At 34.8% G+C, this 20,528-nt stretch overlaps 2 protein-coding genes and 1 non-coding gene across 3 annotated transcripts; 1 reads left to right on the top strand and 2 right to left on the bottom strand.

Moving 5' to 3' along the window:
- The first annotated feature begins 5,710 nt into the window (after positions 1-5,710).
- Positions 5,711-7,874, top strand: LOC107815425 (putative WRKY transcription factor 53). Its single transcript, XM_016641002.2, has 3 exons — positions 5,711-6,218; positions 6,320-6,448; positions 7,052-7,874. Exons 1-3 carry the CDS (start codon positions 5,863-5,865, stop codon positions 7,659-7,661), a joined length of 1,095 nt encoding a protein of 364 aa, XP_016496488.1. The 5' UTR covers positions 5,711-5,862; the 3' UTR covers positions 7,662-7,874.
- Positions 7,875-9,422: 1,548 nt separating this feature from the next.
- LOC107815426 (protein SEH1) lies at positions 9,423-16,423 on the bottom strand. The gene is made up of 8 exons (XM_016641003.2): positions 16,018-16,423; positions 14,699-14,810; positions 14,030-14,130; positions 11,820-11,897; positions 11,130-11,285; positions 10,680-10,792; positions 10,076-10,202; positions 9,423-9,895 (listed from the first exon to the last, which is right to left on the bottom strand). Exons 1-8 carry the CDS (start codon positions 16,174-16,176, stop codon positions 9,764-9,766), a joined length of 978 nt encoding a protein of 325 aa, XP_016496489.1. The 5' UTR covers positions 16,177-16,423; the 3' UTR covers positions 9,423-9,763.
- LOC142177876 (small nucleolar RNA snoR104) lies at positions 13,213-13,330 on the bottom strand. Its single transcript, XR_012706418.1, has one exon. It is a non-coding gene; the product is annotated as a small nucleolar RNA snoR104 (small nucleolar RNA).
- Positions 16,424-20,528: the final 4,105 nt, after the last annotated feature.

Here is a 20,528-nt window from a genome sequence, read left to right as displayed (position 1 = left end):
GCAAGTGATGTACCAACAACGATTTTATTTTGAGGCCACCCACTTTAGATTTGATATACCTCTTCAAACAACTTAAATAACTATCAAAGCAGAGCAATGATGCTAAATTTATAAAGAAAGCAAAATTGATAATATGGGATGAAACACTTATGGCTAAGTGTCAAACGATCGAAATAATTGCCCGAAGTTCTAGAGCTATACTGGATATTAATGAACCGTTTGATAAAAAAATTAATGGTTTGGGAGGTGAAATCTGTCAAGTACTACCAGTAGTTCCAAACTAGACAAAACCGGAGACTATAAAAGCTAGCTTGCCAAGGTTATACTTCTGGCCTCAAATGAAAAAGATTCAATTGACAAGAAATATAAAATAAGAACATATCCAGTATTCAGTATCTTCTTGCTTCGTCTTAGAAACGAAGAAGATCATCCAATAAAAGATGATTTGGTTCTTCCTGAATACATGGTTATCAACCCCAATGATAATAGTAGTGCATTTAATAAGAGAAATATTTCTATCATTAGATTAAAACGCAATTTGTGCATATCACATGATAGTATTAAAAAACAATCTTAACTAGCAGAAATAAATATGTTGATCAACTAAATAAAAGGTTGATTGCAAAATTTTATAGTGACAACAAAATATTTTTCAGTTTTTGACTCAGCAGAAAATGATACCGATAATTACTACCAAGAAAAATACTTAAATACTTTAATACCAAATGGCCTTCTACCATATATGTTTGTTGTCAAGTTTATTATTTCTTATGTATGTTAGTGTCACCGTATATATAATAGACTAAGTTAAAATTCATATCCATTATATATAGGTTGATTTTGAAGAAACAAAAATGCATGTCATGCTACTGAAAAAGTTAAATACGCCGAATAGCTTTTGTAATAGCACATAGATGGTATATAGAAGTTTTGACAATAACGTCATACATGCAAAAAATATGATACCAGTCAATGTGCTTCTAAGTATATTCTTATCCCTAAATTCAACTTGGTCTTCCGAAACTAAGGAATATCCTTTTAAATTTGTGTGAAAATAATTTTTAGTATGTTTATATTTTGCAAATATAATAAATAAAGTACAAAGACAAACATCCTAAATATTGAACTATATTTACCGCAATATGTTTTCTTGCATGAACAATTATATGTTGCACTTTCAAGAGGGATATCAAGATCGACAACCAGAGTTCTGGTTAAGGCAGAACAATCAAATCATTAGGAGGAAACATACACACAAAAAAAATATCGTCCATAAAGAAGTGTTCAGTAAGATACCATCACATTAAATACTTTTAAACTATACTTCCTCCGGTCCACTTTAAGGTTAATATGGTTAATTACATTGTTAGTTAATGCTAAAAGGTGAATTCCTTAATATGTGTGAAAGCAACTAAAAAATTACTTAAAGCGGACCAGAGAAAGTAATACATAATTATCTAACTAACATGACAAAATTGATCATTTGTGCAAGTTTTGATGATACCGTTTTATTTTAAATTCATGTATTATGCTAATGCAATAATATTTTTCAGCATTTAGAATATTTTTGTATTATTATACATAAAATTTCTCTAATTAAATAAATTGTATTATCCCTTCATATAAATAAAATTTTAAATCATCACGTGTCATTATTAACGTGCAACTCACGCTCATAGAAACTAGTATTATTAAAAAAGCACGAATACTTTATGCTAAATATTGAACGACTAAAATATTTCGGAAATATTAATTGACTTTTATATCCTTAAATATTTGTATTATTTAAGAATGTAATTGTAAATTATCCAAGGCTGGAATTCTTTTCCAATCTAAACTAAAATTGTAACATCAAAAACCTCACTGCAATGTAAATTTGCGTTGAATTCTTATACCAATCACGCATCCTACTTCCATACAAGTCCCACCTGAATAAGAATACCTGGAACCACCCCTTACTATTATAAAAAGGGGTTTTACTACTTGAAAAAAGGCCTTTTTGTCGTAGATATTATCACAAGTGTATAGCCGGATGGACCTTGTAACGATCCGATCAGTCGTTTTGAGCTATAGTATTTCACTCGGCGGTTTGAAGCCTTGAGTAGCTTCACTTCATGTTTATGACTTGTACGCGTAGTCGGAATCGAATTTCGGGAAGTTCAGAGTTGATTCAGATGGAAAATTCTAATTTCGGAAGTTTTAAATTGGGAGAATTGACTAAGGTTTGACTTTTAAGTAAATGGCCTCGAAATCGGGATTTGAAGGTTTCAATAGGTTCGTATGATGACTTCGAACTTGGGCGTGTGTTCGGGTTGAGTATCGGGTGGCTCGGGAGCATTTCAGCGCTTATTATGGAAAGTTGGCATTTTAAAGGTTTTAGAATTTCATAAGTTTGGTTTGAAGTGGATTTTAATGTTATCGATATCCGTTTGAGGTTACGAGACTTGGAATAAATTCGTATCATAATTTGTGACTTGCACACAAAGTTTGTCGTCATTCCGGAATGTTTAAGTATGAATCGAACGCGTTCGTCGAAGTTTGAATGTTTGAAAGTTTAAAGAAGGTTTCGATCGTCGATTCATGTTTTGATGTTGTTTGGTGTGATTTGAGGCCTTGAGTAAATTCGTGTTATGTTTTGGGACTGTGATTGGACGGGGCCTCGGGTGTGTTTCGGATGTGTTTGGATGGTGTCGCGCTCTTATTTGATGTTTCGAGGTCATTTCTTTGGGCATAAAGGGCACTATATTGAGCAAACGACCTTTGATTTGTGATTAGATTAAACCATTAGACTCGTATCGTAATTACGGAGCCATAACAACAAGAATCGTCGAATTCCTCCCTAGCCGAGTAAGTTCCAAACGGACGGGTACATTATATAATAACTTCATGGCTTTCATATATATTATCATGTATTTATAGTTTGTAGTTGTTTATAAGCATGTCAAAAGCTTTTTTTATTTTATTTTATATTTGCAAACCAAAGATAATTTTCCTAACATGTTGAAATCTTTTAGTTTTATGTGATGTGGAGTAAGTTTTGGAAAAGGATAATATTTGTTTATAGAATATTTCTCATGTCTACCGATGGATAAAAAATGACTAAAATATCCCAGAAACATTGATCGATTTTTATGCCCTTAAGTATTTATATATATAATTTAAGGATGTCGTTGTAAATTATCCAAGGCTGAAATTCTTTTCCAATCTAAACTACACATACATCGCTCTACAAGATATTGCGTATAATTCTTGGGCTACACTTGATATTTGGTTCTCCGGTTTGTATGGTAATTGTTCCACATTATTGATCATAATAAAAAATTTTGATGCAGATATTTCAAAGTGTAAAGCTACATAAGCCTCTTTGTTTACCCGAAAAATAGATAAAGTTCAATTTGTACGTAGTTCTAAGGATACGTAGTATAACTTGGTACAAATCGAAAAAATAAGTAAAGATATATCGAAATTAACTATAAAAAGAATGAATACAAACCCAAATTGAATAGCGAGCGATTGATAAGAGAACAAGATGAATCAATGTCAAAACCCAAAAAGGATAATATTTGCTGGATGTTATGTAAATCTCAGTAAATCTGAATGTGTGAATGAATCAATGTCCCCCTTGTACAAATGATAACCACTCTTAATATAGTGGGGGAATCCTACTTTAGATACAATTAAAAATACATAGTGGGGATCCCATGATAGATTAATTAATTAGATTTTCCTTAATTTAAGCCGTGATTTCCGCCGAGATTCTACCCACAATTGCGGTTATAACGGCTTTTCTGTCTTTTGGCTCGATCTCGATCCCGGCCGCTCTCGATCGTGATCGATCTCTATTCGCTCGACCTCTATCTAGGCTCGATCTCGATCTTGGCCGCTCCCGATCTTGATCGGTCTCTATTTGCTTGCCCTTTATTTTGACCGATCTCTGGGATTCGAACTCAATCCTGGCTAATCTCGATCTTGATCGGTGTTTGGGGCTCGTACTTGACAACCCAACTTCACATCACAGTTTGATATTATAATGACGAACCCCGATCTATCATGCTCCAATCTTGATTAGTCACACGAAGGACAAACTCGATTTTGATCGTATACATTCTCGCCGAGTAAGTTCCAAACCAACAAAAAGTTTAAACTTTCAGACTAACAAGTAGTTTACATCCTTGTTACTACTATATTTGCAGTTTGTAATTGGCTATAATTAAGCATGTAAAAAGCTTTGCCTTTTTTGTTTCTTTTGGCTCTTCCATAACGTCTTTATATGCTAATGAAAGAATCTAACATGGTTCTATTTTGCTTTCTTTTTATTTCTTTATTTCTTAATGCTAAAATCTTTAGTTTATGGGGTTTGGCTATTGGATATAATTGTGATATTGTTGTAGAACGAAGCAAAGTTCTCCAAAGGAATTATTAGTTCTTTTTTTCTTTTTTCTTTTTCGAAATTGAGTAATGATTTGGTTTAGGACTAGGGATGTTCATTTGGATCGGATATCCGAAATCCGAACCGATTCGCTCAATTTTGGATTTCAAATTTCGGATTTCGGATATTTGTATCGGATTTTGGATTGTGTTTACTAAAATTTCGGATATTCGGATTGGTATAATTGTAATCGGATCCGATCCGAAATACGAAATTATTAGGGTATGTATAAATATTAAACTTTAATTTCTGATAGTTAGTACTTCCTTTACATCTTCCTCCAAGTTATTACCTTTACAATTGATTTAGCTATATTGGCACCATAGTACTCTCATAATTGCATAAACATGAATTTTTCTTACTGTATTGCCTCTTTTGCAAAGAAAATATACATATGAGTTTGCAACTTTGAGACAATAATCTGATCCGAAATCCGAAAATCCGATCTGATCCAAACTTTAAAATCCAATCTGATCCGATATTAATTCGGATCGGATTCGAATTACATTTTGTAAAATCCGAATCCGAAATGTGGTAAATTCGATACGATCCGATCCATGCACAACCCTATTTAGGACCATATATATGAATTTGACGGCAATAGCTATTTTTGTCCTATTCTCAATTATAGTGCTTTGATTTAGGGTCATATGTAGGTCGTGTTTTAAATATTCTTTTACTGATAACGCTTACCGTTCAATAAATAATAATTCTTTCTTCAGAAAAGAATTAGACCTTCAGCAATTACATGAGAATTCACAATTATTACACACCAATATAGCATGAGGTAACATAATTCAACTCCTAATTCGTTTAACTCTTATTAGTAATTCAACTTATAATAATGTACTGTCTCATAAAATATCAACATGACAACATTTTCCCTACTTAGAAGTTGAAGATAATAACTCATCTATTTTATGTGGACGTGGAGATTTATGAAAAGAAAGAGAAAAAAAATAAAAGATTGGAGAAAGTGATTTATTTGTTGTTAGTGGATTTTTTGTGGGTGTGTGGGGGTGGGGTGGGGGTGGGGGGGTTATTGGAAGTTTGAATTGGTCAGCATTTGGACCTTGTTCACTAACATTTTTTTCACTTAAAAAAGGATTATGACCAAAGACTGGTCTACTAAGAAAAACTCGTTTTCCACAGTCAACTTTCAAACTATCTTCCATTTCACCATTCCCTTTTTGAGTATATTTTTCCACATTGCCTTTTTCTCACCTTCCCTTTTATATATAAGCTGCTTCTACTCTCTAATTTCATCATCATTTTCCAAAATTTCATGCACCCAACTTCACAAATATTTTCAGAAACTTCTCTTTTCCTTCTTCAGAAACTTCTATATTCACTTCATTTATTTATGTAACTATAAGCACCTGAAATATAACTAGCCATTTATTTCCCCAGCATTATTTCAAGAAAACAAGAAAATGGATTGTGGTTTCAATTGGGAATACAATTCATTGATCAATGAATTAACACAAGGGATGGGACATGCTAAGCAACTAAGAGCATATTTCAGCTCTGCAGCTTCTTCTTGTTCTTCTAATAAAATTCAAGAATTGCATTTGCATATGCAAATGATTCTTTCTTCTTTTGAGAATTCTCTGTCAATTCTCAAATGGACTGGTTCAATAACACAAACCCCACAACTTGTAGTAGCACCACCTATATCAAATGTTGCACTTGAATCTTCTTTTTCTGTTGATGAAAGTCCTAAAACTGTTGACTTGAATGGAAATTTCAAAGAGAATGATCAGGACCTAAGATATGTTTCAAAGAAGAGGTTAGACTTGGATTATATTGTCTTAGAATTTAGTTACAAAATGTGATGATTAGTTCATTTTTTTAAAAGCTAAATTGACTTGGTTTTTATGGTTTTTGCAGAAAACAGTTGCCAACATGGACAGAACAAGTCAGAGTTAGTGCAGAGAATGGATTTGAAGGGCCTACTGATGATGGATATAGTTGGAGAAAGTATGGACAAAAAGACATTCTTGGTGCTAAATATCCCAGGTGATAAGTCAGTTTCTTTATCCAAAGTCATAAAACTCAAAAAAATTACTAAAAAGGGGTACCAACTTTTTTAACATTATAGATTAAAAAATGAAAAATTTAACTCAAAATGTCAAAATTTCTTGTCTTTTAGTAATTCTCTCTTGTTGAGCTGTCAAAACGGACTCGTCCAACTCAACCAACCCACGTGGGTTATGGGATTAAATCTCGGGCCGGCCCTTTACTTAAAAGGGCATTTAAAATGCCAACTCAGCTCAGCCCAGCCTAAAGGGTCGGCGAGCTGACATGGGTCGGTCCTATTAGTCTCATATTTATATGAGTTCCAACTCTACTCAAGTAACGAGTTGAGTTGTCTAGCATGATGGGCCAAAATCATTTTGATGGCTCCAGTCTATTAATAGTGTAAAAATGACATCAAGTAGCCACTCTAAAGTGCTGCTATTTAAGAATTAGTCAGTGCATTCTGAATTTCAGTTTTTCAGTTCAAATTTTCGGGACAAAAATATCCGAAATTGTCATGAAGTTAAGAATTTTAGTTTAAAGTTTCAGAATTTAAGAGAAATAGTGCTCCTTTGTACTAATGACAAGTTTTTATATTTGCAGGAGTTACTACAGATGCACATATCGACTAATGCAAAATTGTTGGGCAACAAAGCAAGTGCAAAGATCTGATGATGACCCTACACTATTTGAAATCACATACAAAGGTTCACATACTTGTAACCAAGCTTTTAACTCTGCACATACAACATCATCAGAGAAACATGAATTCAAGAAACAAGCCAACAATCCAAAAATAGTACAATCGAACCAGATGCTCGCCAACTTACAAGCAAATTTAAGAGTGAATACTAATGACTTGGACAAGAAGGAGACAACATGTTCTTTCCCATTTTCACCTACATTCTCTGGTTTCGTAGACGAAAATCTGCATTTTCAAGTGTCACAAGTTGATGACAATTTGGTAGGAGGTTATTCGCCGTCATTTATCTCTCCCACAACCCCAGAATCAAGCTACTTCTCATTACGAAGCTGCCAAATGAATGGTTCGCAACGAATCCACAGCTTACATAATTCAGAATCAGATCTTCCTGATTTATTCTCTGCCAACACTTCATCAACAAGCTCTCCAATTGTAGGCTTGGAGTTTCCACTTGAACATGTGGAGTTAGATCCAAATTTCCCATTTGATAACTCAGAATTTTTCAGATAAACTCAAACTAGTACTGTCAAAAAGGAATAATAAAGAGGAATAGCTGTGTTTTTCATCACTAAATCAACTCATTAAAGTTGATGATTTCTTCCTTTAGGAAGTAGTAGTATAGAAGTTTTTGTATAAATTAACAAGAAAGCTGGCCAAGGGTAGTAACAAGCTATAGTATTTGTATCAATATAGCTTAGTATTTTTGAACTTCTAGTCATCTAACATCAAGCTACTGAGTGAAACTCAATTACATTCTTGCTGAAGACACTTGAACATTCATCAATTTAATCAAGCTTGGTTTTTTTAACCTTATATTTGCATATAAGAATTGAGTTTGACACCAAGTAGAATAAAATTGTTTAAAGCAACAAGGATAACGAAAGATTTAAAACAGAATGTTTAGATGAGTTTCGTGCAAGATATGAACCCAAAATTTAATAGTACAATGAGTTTAGTGCAAGATTGAACCTATTAATTTAAATTCTGGATCCGCCTCTACAGAAAATGGGTGAAATTCAAAAATAGCCAGATTTACAAATGGTAATTGAAAAATAGTTACAGTTTCAAAAGTAATCGAAATTTAGCCAATTTTCATGTAAAGATAAATCTGAAATTCTAGCATAATATACTGGAATTCCACTGTAATATACTGGAGTTCCAGCATAATATATTGGTCCAGCATAATATGCTTGAAGTTCATACACATGTGCTCCAATCTCCAGTATTATGCTGGAACTTTCCGTGTGTTGAAGTTCCAGCATAATATGCTGGAAGTTCATACACATATGCACCAATCTCCAGTATATTATGCCGGAACTTTCCGTGTTGCAGCAAAATAGTGGCTATTTTGTCAATGACTTTGCAAACGCTGGTTATTTTTCAACTACCAGTCCGAAAACTGGCTAGCCCGTGCTATTTTCACACAGAAAATACATGGCACTTCAGATGGGCAACTACCCAACTTCTGAAGCCCACCAACATTAATTCTTCTCCCTCCCGTTAACAGGCAAATGACCACTCCTTCGTATTCAAAGACAACAGTAAACTAATCGGTCTAAGATTAAAGTCTAGTTGATCAATCAATTGATTAACTAACTGCATATAGCTTTAATTAAGTATCTATTGAGGGAAACTAACAGTTTTGCAGTTGCAGTTGCACTTTGGTGCTCTCTTCTTTCTTGCTTCTTTTCTTTTCTTCTGTCTCTGATTATTTTTTTGGGGGTTAGTTCCGCTTTCATTCACTGTTTTGCATCAATTTTTGGAGATTTCAGAAAAATGGAAACTAAGTATATAGATTGCATAGTGCAGACTGCAGAGTAGCTTAATTTCAACTTGGACATCATTCAGGTGCGACCAGACAAACAAGTAAAAATAGCACGGGCTTTTCAGACTGGTAATTCAAAAATAGTCACCGTTTGTAAAGTCATTGAAAAATAACTACTATTTTGCTGCAACACAGACCGGTCCAGCATAATATACTGGAGATTGGTACACCCGCGTATGAACTTCCAGCATATTATGCTGGAACTCCAACACGTGAAAAGTTTATAATATACTAAAGATTGGAGCACCTGTGTATAAACTTCCAGCATATTATACTGAACCGGTATATTATACTGATACTCCAGTATATTATGCTGGAATATTTTCCGGATTTTGAACAGTGTTTTCGTTCAGATTTATCTTTACATGAAAAGTGACTAAATTTCAATTACTTTTGAAATTGTGGTTATTTTTCAATTACCACTTGTAAATCTGACTATTTTTGAATTTCTCTCGACAAACAAGGCCTATGCTGCCTGCCCAAAAAAGTCAAATTGGATATGAATAATAATAGTAAATCAAAACCTGTATCCCAATTTTCCACACTAAAACAATGGGATAACAAGTTCATGATGTCAGATGAACATAAATTATATTGGGAATTTCCAATATTCCCACTTGCCACAAACCACTTTATAATGCAAGAGTTGAAGCCACAGAATGATATGCTTTACAAAATGATATGCCTGATGGCAAACTGGTAACGTGGATAACCACCAGAGAAACTTTGTGTTTTGCTGGGTTGTTGCCTCTTTGACAAGCTTGAATGTGAAAATCACATAAGCAACCTAGCTAGTGGGCTCTAATACCGCTTGTTCATGCCAAACCCCATTCAAGTCGGACTGCCACAAGCGAACTACATCATCGCTCCCAGTAGTAGCAAGTGTCATCCCGCTCATGTCCCATTCCATCTGCCATACCTGCATGACAAAAAAATCAAATATGGGGTAATAAAATGTGTGAATTAGTCGCTTGCTAGTCAAAGTTTACCCTAGCAAAAAACTCAGAATAGATAACAACAAGTGACTCTACTAAATTGAGGCTAAGACATAATTGATTTACAAGGGAACAGCTAAACTAAAGAGTGTGGCACTAGGTACCTCGCTGTCATGAGTAGAGAGCGTGGCAACCTTCTCCACCGAGAGCCTTCCATTGGGGTCAGGATTTGATCCAACATGCCATATTGCAATTTCCTTGGAAGTAGAAACCGCTATTAACTCGTACGGCCTGAAAAAGGAAGCTTTTAAGTTAGAAAGCGCATCCAACAAACTGAGCAGATAAATTTTTCTTTGCTTTGCAGGACTTTGGAAACCACCCGTGAATTCTAGCACTGAGCAATTTTAAGCCTCAGTCAGCTGTCGAGTTGAGTGTATAGTATTTGCATTTTTTATAACGAACAAAAAGAAGCAGACACTGCACACTCAACTAAACAGTTCTAAGGAAGTCATAATATTCAATTATTACGATACAGTATCTGCATCATATATGCCTTAAATGTGCAGAGACATCTGTCCATGGGTTAAGTACAGTATGTACAATGGAAATCCCTTACTCACCCAGATTAATAGTGGATCGTTCAGGCTAGAAATCTCCTTGGCCAAAAAGGAAAGACTACAGAAACATCTTTTGTAAACTCCCTAATACCACTGCTGACATTCATATATGCTCTATAAATGATTAAAGAGGATGTTTCCAAGAGCGAACCTTCCAATATTTGGTGCCCATGCAACTGTAGAGACTGGATCACCTTTATCTGCAGGTAAAGCTAATTCCGCAACTGGAAGCCATCTCTGATGATCCTGATCGAATTCCCAAACCTGTAGAAATCTATGATATGATAACATTACATATGTCCCACCAGAGACCAAGTACACTAGCAGCTTTTTAAGACCATACTGCATGATAGCAGCTTAAGATTTCAAGAATTGCCTCTTCCGACTTTATGAATGCCCAATAAATACATATAAGTTGCATAACTAGCTTTACTCTTCATAAAAAAAAATAGCTTTACCTTAACTCATAATCAACAAGAATCTGAATGCAATAAATGCACTGCCAAGTTTTAGCTAATGAAGAAAGACTTTGTAAATAGAACCAAATAAGGATTTTAGAACGCAACCCTTAAAGTAACATAAAGAAAGGAACTCATCATACCTTGGAGGAGTTCATGTGTGGCATGTCAGAATTAAAACCCAAAACAAAGCTTGATTGCTGAATTTCTCCTTTTAAAGGATTCCAAGCAATAGAAGCAGATCGGCATGAGACGTTTCCAAATTTAGATACAGATTCAATGACATTCTGAAATTCAGCCTACAGAAAAGAGGACTAAAAGTTAGCCTCTGCAATTTTCAGTAACATACATAATGTGTCATCTACAAGATGTAGTCAAAAGAGCTTAAAAATGCTACCTATATAGGATAACCAGCTCAAGAAGGTAACAGAAATTAAGAATTAAGAAAGTACACCATGAAGAAAAGAGCAAAGACATGGGGAGCTTGCAGAGGATATTATTATAATACACATTACTGTAATGGTTGGTGACCAGCAAACCACACAACGATAGGGCACACCAAGCTTTGGTGCCAAAGAACCACCAGTAGAATTTGGAATTTGTACAATTGCCAAAAATAAGCAGAATAACACTATTCCTCTGATTCGGTTGGAGCTCTCAATCCAAAATTTAACAAAGATCATTTGTTTGAGAGCATGATCAAAACCATGACTCGGAAGAGAATGCTGATATGTGACCAAATAACAACATGAAAGGTGATTGCCGTATTTTTCAGAGTTTGGTTAGAACAAGTTCTTTTCTGGAAAGGAAAGCAGACATAGATGATAATATACCTGTAGCTGCCAGTTCTTCAATTCAAATGGATCTAGGAGCTCAAACACTTTTACTTGGCCATCTGAATATGCGGCAACCTATGGGAAATAAAATAATGATGTGTCACCAAAATGACTCTGTGTATTCATACTCACTAAATGCTATTGACAGAAAACCAAGAGTCACTGGATCAAGCAGATTGATCTCAACATTGCCTATCCAGTGAAATTGAAGAAAAAATGAGAAACATAACATCAGATAAAGGCCCCATAAATGTTTTGCGACTAAAATAAAGCAAGACTACAATGTACATTTATACATTGACCACTCTGCTGTATCACCTTCCTCAATGAGGATCCCTACCTAACACATTTAAGTGGCTTTTATAACACTTTGGCATCTCATATTGTCAATTATAAAAGCAAGCAAACCAAAGAAATTCACTTGTAGCTAAAACGAGTGACAGCAGTTGTACACCAATAGAGCTTTGGTGCACCAGCCAACTGTTTTTCCTCTCCTCTATCATGTATCCAAGCAATATAAGCTTCTTTCTTCAGCTTGTACTTTAGATCTGTGCAAAACCCTTTCTACCTAATACTGAAACTTCAATAAACAGTAGAGTGGGGCTGATCCCTCCCTATAACTGACCTTCAGATTGCTTCTGAATTGTCAAAAGTTGCTATTAGTCACATTCACCTCAGGTATACATGTCATTGAGGTGCATAACTCGTAAAACCATAAGATTACACATAAAACAATTATCAAGTCTAAAAGTAACTATGTTAGACAATTATCCAAAAATAAAAACCAAAAGAGCAAGAGAGAGGGAGAGGAAGTTACAGGCAACCCCCCCTCTCCTCTCTCAGACTGAGGAATGCAAAAGAATTTTAAAAGGAAGCCAGATTTTCTGAAGAATAACATGGAAGACCAGACTCTTTCCTATCGCTCCAAAATAAGTACCTAAGAAGAGCAACAACAACAACATACCCAGTATAATCTCACATAGTGGGGAAGTACCTAAGAAGAGCGCAAGCCAAATTTGCAAATTAGACACAACTTACTTCTTGAAAAACCAGGTTTAATGGAACATATAAAAAGGAAGATATTTGTAATGCTTGAATCTAAACATATGATGAGTTAATCCATGAATTATAGAGTAGAATCCAAAATGCTGATAAATATTAAAACACCAAATGCTTCTCTCACCGAGAAAGAGGAATGCTGGAGTAGTCTTAGAGATCTTTCCTTGGAACATCAAAAAGGAAAGAGAAAAAAACTTGGGAATACTTTTAACTTAGTACCAAGTGATCTTGTTCAAGAGAGCAATTCTTTTTCTTTTTATAAGTATTCTAGACAGTTCTTAGAGCCAAATAACAAAATCCAGTGATGAATTAGTATTAACCTATAGTTGCGTCATGTGCCTCCTGATCAATAGCTTGAAGAACTCTCTCAAGTAACTCAAGCAGATTATGACAGAGTTTTACTGTGGGAAGATTGTATCGGGCAACATCTTACCTCATAGATGCTCCCCTTCTTTCCTTCCAGATGAATTTATTAACTAACACAATCAACTTCACAAGGACTTAGGCACGAAGTAAATTAAAAGACTAATTCACCCTCACACTACCAAAAAAAGTTTCAGTTTTGCGACAAGTAAAATAGATAACAGCAATAATTAACAAATAAAGAAGCAACCTTGGCATTGTAAGTTGTATTATACGGTTAACAGATTAGTAGAGGTGATATCATTTCAAACAACTTAATAAACAAAATTAAGTACCAGTTATGTTGAACAAATTATAGATGCGATATAAGCTTTCTAAGCAATAAAAGAACATTATCATAGCAGATCGCTCTAGGAAGTAACAAGAAATCAACCCCAAACGGAAACTATGAAGCAGCAAAAATCCAGAAGAGAAAAAAAAGAAGACGGAGGAAGTCATCTCAGTCGAGGGCAAGCAAAAAGAACTTTTTAATGTTTTTTCAGAGATACATTAAAGAATAGATTGTTCATGACTATCGCGTAATCTCATCATAAAGCCTCTAAAGCACTATAGACATGAAGGAGAAAGAAGAAGAAATCCATTAAGCAAGTCATACACAACATAGATACCTCCTTTGCTCTAATCATTTGCCCCCCCCCCCAAGCCTTACCCCGCAATTCAAACAGCTACAATCACATTATAATGTCAAATCATAGACATTTACAACCAATCTATTTCCGACTCACCAATTTCAGACTTGTCTTGGAGACTCCAAACTGAACATCCAGAACTTGAGATGAGATTCTGTCAAAGCATTTGCACAGCTTCCACTGAAGTAGCTCTGAATCTAAAGAATAGATACTCATTGTAAGGCTCTGATCAAGTTTTAATAAAACAAAAGCAAAAGCAGGAGAAACTATTGTCAGAAGAAAATTTTGAGAAGTATATTACAGGTAAAACTAGAAATAAAAGATTAAAAAAGAACACAAAAGCGAATCCAGGGTAAGATCAAGATTATAGTTTTACTGCTAGTAGGGGACAAAGATTATTAACAAGAATTTAAGGTAAAGATTTTTCTTCACATTTACTCTTGCAAAAAACAATAGAAAAGAAAGAATAAATACCACAAAGAACCAAAATGATCTGCAATTCGAAATCAAGTTTTATTTTTAGATTTTTTTCTCAATATTTCATAAACATTCGTGGAAGAACAGAGAATAAGTTTTCCTTTGATCCATTTTCCTGTCTCTGGAGATTCACACAAATGAAACCAAAGATTTCACATTGACTATCTCCTTTCATCAGCAAAACATCCCCATGCAAAAAGAGGAGAGGGACAAATAACATAATAGTGTTTACAACTTAGCTTCATGACAATCATTTCATCATCAAGCATAGAAGAAAAATGTGTTTACCTTCAACCACCTCCTCCCACAACAACAAACTTCCATCAGCACAAATGCATGCAACTGCATCTCCATATTCTGGTGGAGCCCAAATAATTTTTACAATGCTGGATTCATGCACCTAAATCAAGATGTAAAAGGTGGAAATGCAAAACCATAGACTTCAGTTCAAGAATTTAAGGCTACTTTATAATCACAATTATTTTTTTGATAGGTAAGCAAAAGAAATTTTTTCTAAGCTTACTGCTCGGTACTACGTCATTGCTGGAGTTGGACAAAACAAAAAGGACTAAGCCAGTTACAGTTCCTCTTCCTTCTGAAGATAGTTTATATAATTCATCGCATTTTCAATTTCATACTCATTCTTTTAAATTACATCAGCGCAAAAGAGTTCTCAATAAAGCTGCCCGACTGAAAAAAGGAATTAACTTTTCACTGATCTGGAATAGTTATTTCTTCCTCTACCTAGTTATCCTCGAAAATTCAACATTTTGCAAAACAGACCACTAACACCCCAACTTGCCGCTTTCTGGCCATAGTTCGATAATACTACTTGTGCAGTTTTTTCTATGTAAACTTCTTAACAAGATTATGGTACTTGATGCCTCCACAAGAAGCACGAGGATGACATGAATCCTCTCTTACTACATTATCACTTCCCTGCAGAGCAGTGGTACTTAATATATCAGTTTTCAACATTCAATTGGTGATCTCCTATACAGTTGCAGATACGATAGCAAGTTGGAGGATTACCCAATCAGAGGCAAGGAAAAAAGAAGTTTTGAATGTCTGCCCCCTTTTGCATTTTACTGGCAACTTAAGAAATAGGAAAAAATTGAAACGAAGTCAAAAGTCCTTTTTTGGTTATAAGAATCCTTATTATCCCATATAGCCGATCCCAATTATCTTGAATTGATGCATAGTTGTTATTGTTCTATTTTTATGCAAAAGTGCAAATTCCTATATGAATCCTCACTATCCCATATAGCCGAATCCAACTAGATTGGAATTGATGCATAGTTGTTATATTATTTTTGTTCAATGTGCAAATTCCTACATGTATAAACAGTTGATTAGATTCTTTTGTGAGGCTTGATGTACATTGCTACAACATTATTTGTAAAGTTAACACCATCATTTTTTTCTTTTCCCAAAAGGGGGTTCAATCTATGTCCAAAGACTTTTCCAAAAAACTTCAAATATGTACTAAGAAAAATCGTCCAAAGAACACAAACATTACGACACAGACACATATGACTGTAAAATGTGAGTAAAAGGACAGATAAACAAATTCATAGGAAAAATGCAGAGTATTTAGATTTTCGAACCTTAAATTTAGAAGAGCAAGTGAAAACAGAAGAAGCAGGGTCAGTAGAATCAAAGATGGACAAATTGCCGTCAGTAGAACCAGCTGCTAATCTCTGACCCGAAAAATTCCAAGCAGTACATGTTGTACCTTTGTCCAGATTTATAATAGGTTTATCCATTATTGCTTCTACAAAAATCTCAAGCTAATCTCAAAGTCTGCAGCTTTGCTGCTTCTAAAACCCTTTTCTGTCTAGGGCTTTTGCTCTGGATCTGTTCCTTCTTTTTGTTATTTGAGACAATTATATAAATCTCCCCTATAGTTTCAAATATTACATAATTTCACTTCATGGTTATGTTTTCTAACAAAACTAATCAAAGTACACTCCGATGTCCCAATTCCCATTTTTTGTGGCATTGGCATACTTCAGATTATTCAAACAAGAATAACATATTTTTATATTTAAAAATACTATAAAGTTAAATTTTTTTATTTTATTTTTAATAAAATAATTTATAATCACACAAATATGTATAATTTACTTTAGATCATAAATTTTAAAAACTAATTAAATTTTAAACTTCGAGTTCAATCAAGCACGGCCACGTTAAATTGGATCAAAAAAGTAATATAAAAAAAGATAAATTTAAAATCCAAATTTGCCCCTCTATGGTTGGAATTGTGTTAAAGTCAGTAGTGGTTGTACTTTCAGTTTGTTGATATCTTTACTGTTATCAAATTGTCTAGTATTTATCATTCACTCTAATGGAGCTTTAGTGTGGACTATGAAATTTTGAATACGGTGGTTAAAATTACAACAACAACAACTCAGTAATAATCTCACTAGTGAGTTCGGGAAGGGTAATAATCTCATTAGTGAGTCCGGGGAGGGTAGAGTGTACACAAACCATACCCCTACCCTGAAAGGGTAGAGAGGCTGTTTCCGGGAGACCCTCGACTCAGAGACAAAAGATATGTAACAACAACAGAAATCAGACAAATAATATCAGTATTGTAAGAAACAACAAATAAGTGAAAGGACAATAATTATGATAATACTAAAATTGAAAATAAAAATAGTGTGATGAAACAAAAACCGTTAGTAGTCCTAGACAAAACACTATCAGACTAGTCGGAACAACGAGGAAAAAACGCTCAATTACCCCCTAACATACAATCCTAATGCTCGACCTCCACACCTCCTTATCCAGGGCCATGTCCTTGGAAATATGAAGTTTGCGTCATGTCGTGCCTGATCACCTCGCCCCAATACTTCTTAGGCCGCCCTCTACCTCTCCTCGTACCTGTCAAAGTCAGCCGTTCACACCTCCTAACCGGGACATCTAGGCTCCTCCTCCGCACGTGCTCGAACCATCTAAGTCTCGCTTCATGCATTTTGTCGTCTATGGGAGCCACGCTCACCCTCTCCTGAATATCTTCATTCCTAATCTTATCCAGCCTAATGTGCCTGCACATCCATCGCAACATCCTCATTTCGGCTACTTTCATTTTCTAGATATGAGAATTCTTGACTCGCCAACACTCAGTCCCATACAACATGGTCGGTCTAACCACCGCTCTATAGAATTTACCTTTAAGTTTCAGTGACACCTTCTTCTCACACAGGACTCCAGACGCTAACCTCCATTTCATCCATCCCACCCCGATACGGTGCGTGACATCCCCGTTGATCTCCCCATCTCCCTGGATAATGGACCTAGGTACTTGAACTCTTTCTCTTAGGGATAACTTGCGAGTCAAGCCTCACATCCACGTCCGCTTCCCCAGACACATCGCTGAACTTACACTTTAAATATTCGAACACGGTGGTTGAAATTCACATGTGAAAATACTTTGGAAAATATCCAAATCTACTCTTTCACTTTGAATATGTTTTAAAATTACCGTACACTCACTCTCGACAAGGTATTAACAGTTATATTATTGAAACACTAAGGAACGATTCGTAGAAAAAATAATAATAAATGGCCTTTTTTTTTTTTTAAAACGTCAAATATTTTATAATAAACTTAATTTGTCAAAATGACTACAAAATTGTGTCTGAAGGGAGTAACATTCTTTTTGTTATTTCGATTTGCTTCATTAAAAGAAAAACACAAGGAATATCCAAATCAATAAACAGGAAATCAGCCACAAATTACGGCATTCATGGCAAAATTCCATATTAAAAAAATAGAATAAAAAAGCAAGGTTTCATCGCCTTAAATTAAAGGAGATTTCTCATGTAGTAGTACACAATAAAGAAGGAAAGTGTCATTGATTTGTACCGATTGAATTAAGGCAACTACCTTATTAAATCATCTTAGTATCATCTCATTATCTATCATTTTAAAAGATGATAATGAGAAAATGAAATTGGCAAACCTAACCGCCATATTTTCCCTCGCAAATGGGGTGTCTTAAAGATAAGTGGATAACCTACCTCTTCACGTCGACAATCACAACCACAGGTTTAATTTGTACACGATATATATTATTAAAGGAATAGAATCTCTCCACTTAACTATAGATTTTGGGTTCTAATCTAATTATAGAAAATTAGTGGAAGAGAGCGTTTTCTTCTTTAATGCTTTTTTTTTACCTTTTCAACTAATATAATGTTAATTAAGTGAGACATTTAAGAAGAAATAATAGGTTATTTTATAGATACTCTTATTCAAAACAAAAAAAATGTGAGCTAACTCGAAGACCTGAGATCTTAGCTTAGTAAGATGGAAGGAAGCTCTTCGAGCTCTCTTGTCACGATCCGAAATTTTCCACCGACGGGATCATGATGACGCATAACATTTCACTTGCTAGACAAGCCAACGTAAAAAAAATCGTTAAACCAATTCTTTATTCCATTCAGTAAATAACAATAATTAACTAAGATGAAATATAATAAGTGCGGAAAATCATAAAACTGTATTAATTACTATCACCCGGATCTGGAGTCACAATTCACGAGCATTCTAGAACTTACTACAAGTAATAGTCTGAAAGAAATACAATTGTTTGAATAAAAGAAAACAGTAGGACATAAAAGATAGACAGGGACTTCAAGGTCTGTGAACGCCGACAGATCTACCTTGAGTCTCCGGACAGCGGACCAGTAGCAAATCTCGATCAACCTGAGCCGGTATCAAAATCTGCATAAAAAGTGCAGAGTGTAGCATCAGTACAACCGACCCCATGTACTGGTAAGTGTCGAGCCTAACATCGGCGAAGTAGTGACGAGGCTAGGACAAGACATCCACATATAACCTGAGCAATATAATCATGCTAGTGGCAACAACGGTAAATAAAAAAATAATGCAGAAATAATATGAAGGGGACATACAATGGGGAATACAACATAAAGAGTGGAATAATGAAAACGCATAATTAAACAGAAAATCTGTAAACGAATTGAGCAATTAAAATAGCAAAGGAAAACTGCACGGCATCACCCTTCGTGCTTTTACTCTCAATCTCGCCAAATAAATAAATAAAACGACATGGCATCACCCTTCGTGCTTTTACTCTCAACCTCACCCAAATAAATAAATAGAACGGCACGACATCACCCTTCGTGCTTTTAAACCTCTCATAATATACACGGCATCACCCTTCGTGCTTTACACTCTTCCTCACAATATAAATAATGCATGCACGGCATCACCCTTCGTGCTTTACACTCCTCCTCACAAATCACAGAATCAATAACAACGGATAGATAAGAGTATCACAAAGAAACCAGTATTTTTCCCATACACAATAGTACAATGTAATCTCAACCTCGAATCAATATTTGAAAGTTACCAAATCTCAGTAAAACCAAATATGAGTCACCCAACATTTCAAATAACCCGCTAAGCATGTGTAGTAGAATTTAAGACTACAAAATAGATAAGAATAGAATTTCACTCGCATGCTATGGCTCGACAACGACGCATAGATGCTCGTCACCTCACATATACATCGTATTTAACAACCAAACACGTAGCAAATGAACACATAATACATATTCCCTCAAGCCAAAGTTAGACACGGCACTTACCTCGCTCCGAAAGCCACTTAATTCCCAATCATAACTTTTTCTTTGGAATTCACCTCTAAACCACTCGTATATATTCAAAAATGACTCAATAATATCAAACATTGCTAAAGGAATCAATTATATTTCACAAATTAAATTTTTAAAATTTCCTCCAAAAAGTCAAAAAAATTGACCCCGGACCCGTTTGGTCAAAATCCGAGGTTCGGATTAAAATTCTTTTACTCATTCACCCCCAAGCCCGAATATGTAATTAGTTTTGGAATCCGACCTCAAATCGAGGTCTAAATCTTCAAATTCTTGAAATTCTTAGTTTCTACTCTAATCCCTAATTCTACTATGAAAATTCCAGATTTTAGGTTGAGTTCTATTAGAATGAAGTAAAAGATCGAAGGAAACGAGTTAAGGAACACTTACCTATGATTTGGGGAAGAAAATATCTTTGAAAAATCGCCCTAGGCCTCCTACTCTTTGGAAAACGAGAAGAAAAATGGTTG

Source organism: Nicotiana tabacum, chromosome 23, assembly GCF_000715075.1.
Source record: "Nicotiana tabacum cultivar K326 chromosome 23, ASM71507v2, whole genome shotgun sequence".
In the NCBI taxonomy this organism is placed as follows: Eukaryota; Viridiplantae; Streptophyta; class Magnoliopsida; order Solanales; family Solanaceae; genus Nicotiana; species Nicotiana tabacum.
This window is presented reverse-complemented; position numbering and strand designations above follow the sequence as displayed.

What these genes read in the sequence shown, in the direction of transcription:
- LOC107815425 (XM_016641002.2), top strand. Translation starts at nt 5,863, where the DNA reads ATGGATTGTGGTTTCAATTGGGAATACAATTCATTGATCAATGAATTA. An exon ending in AGATATGTTTCAAAGAAGAG is followed by an intron (nt 6,219 to 6,319) that starts GTTAGACTTGGA and finishes TGGTTTTTGCAG; the next exon opens with AAAACAGTTGCCAACATGGA. An exon ending in CTTGGTGCTAAATATCCCAG is followed by an intron (nt 6,449 to 7,051) that starts GTGATAAGTCAG and finishes TTATATTTGCAG; the next exon opens with GAGTTACTACAGATGCACAT.
- LOC107815426 (XM_016641003.2), bottom strand. Translation starts at nt 16,176, where the DNA reads ATGGATAAACCTATTATAAATCTGGACAAAGGTACAACATGTACTGCT. An exon ending in CTTGCTCTTCTAAATTTAAG is followed by an intron (nt 14,811 to 16,017) that starts GTTCGAAAATCT and finishes ATCTTGATTTAG; the next exon opens with GTGCATGAATCCAGCATTGT. An exon ending in CACACATGAACTCCTCCAAG is followed by an intron (nt 10,793 to 11,129) that starts GTATGATGAGTT and finishes AGATTTCTACAG; the next exon opens with GTTTGGGAATTCGATCAGGA.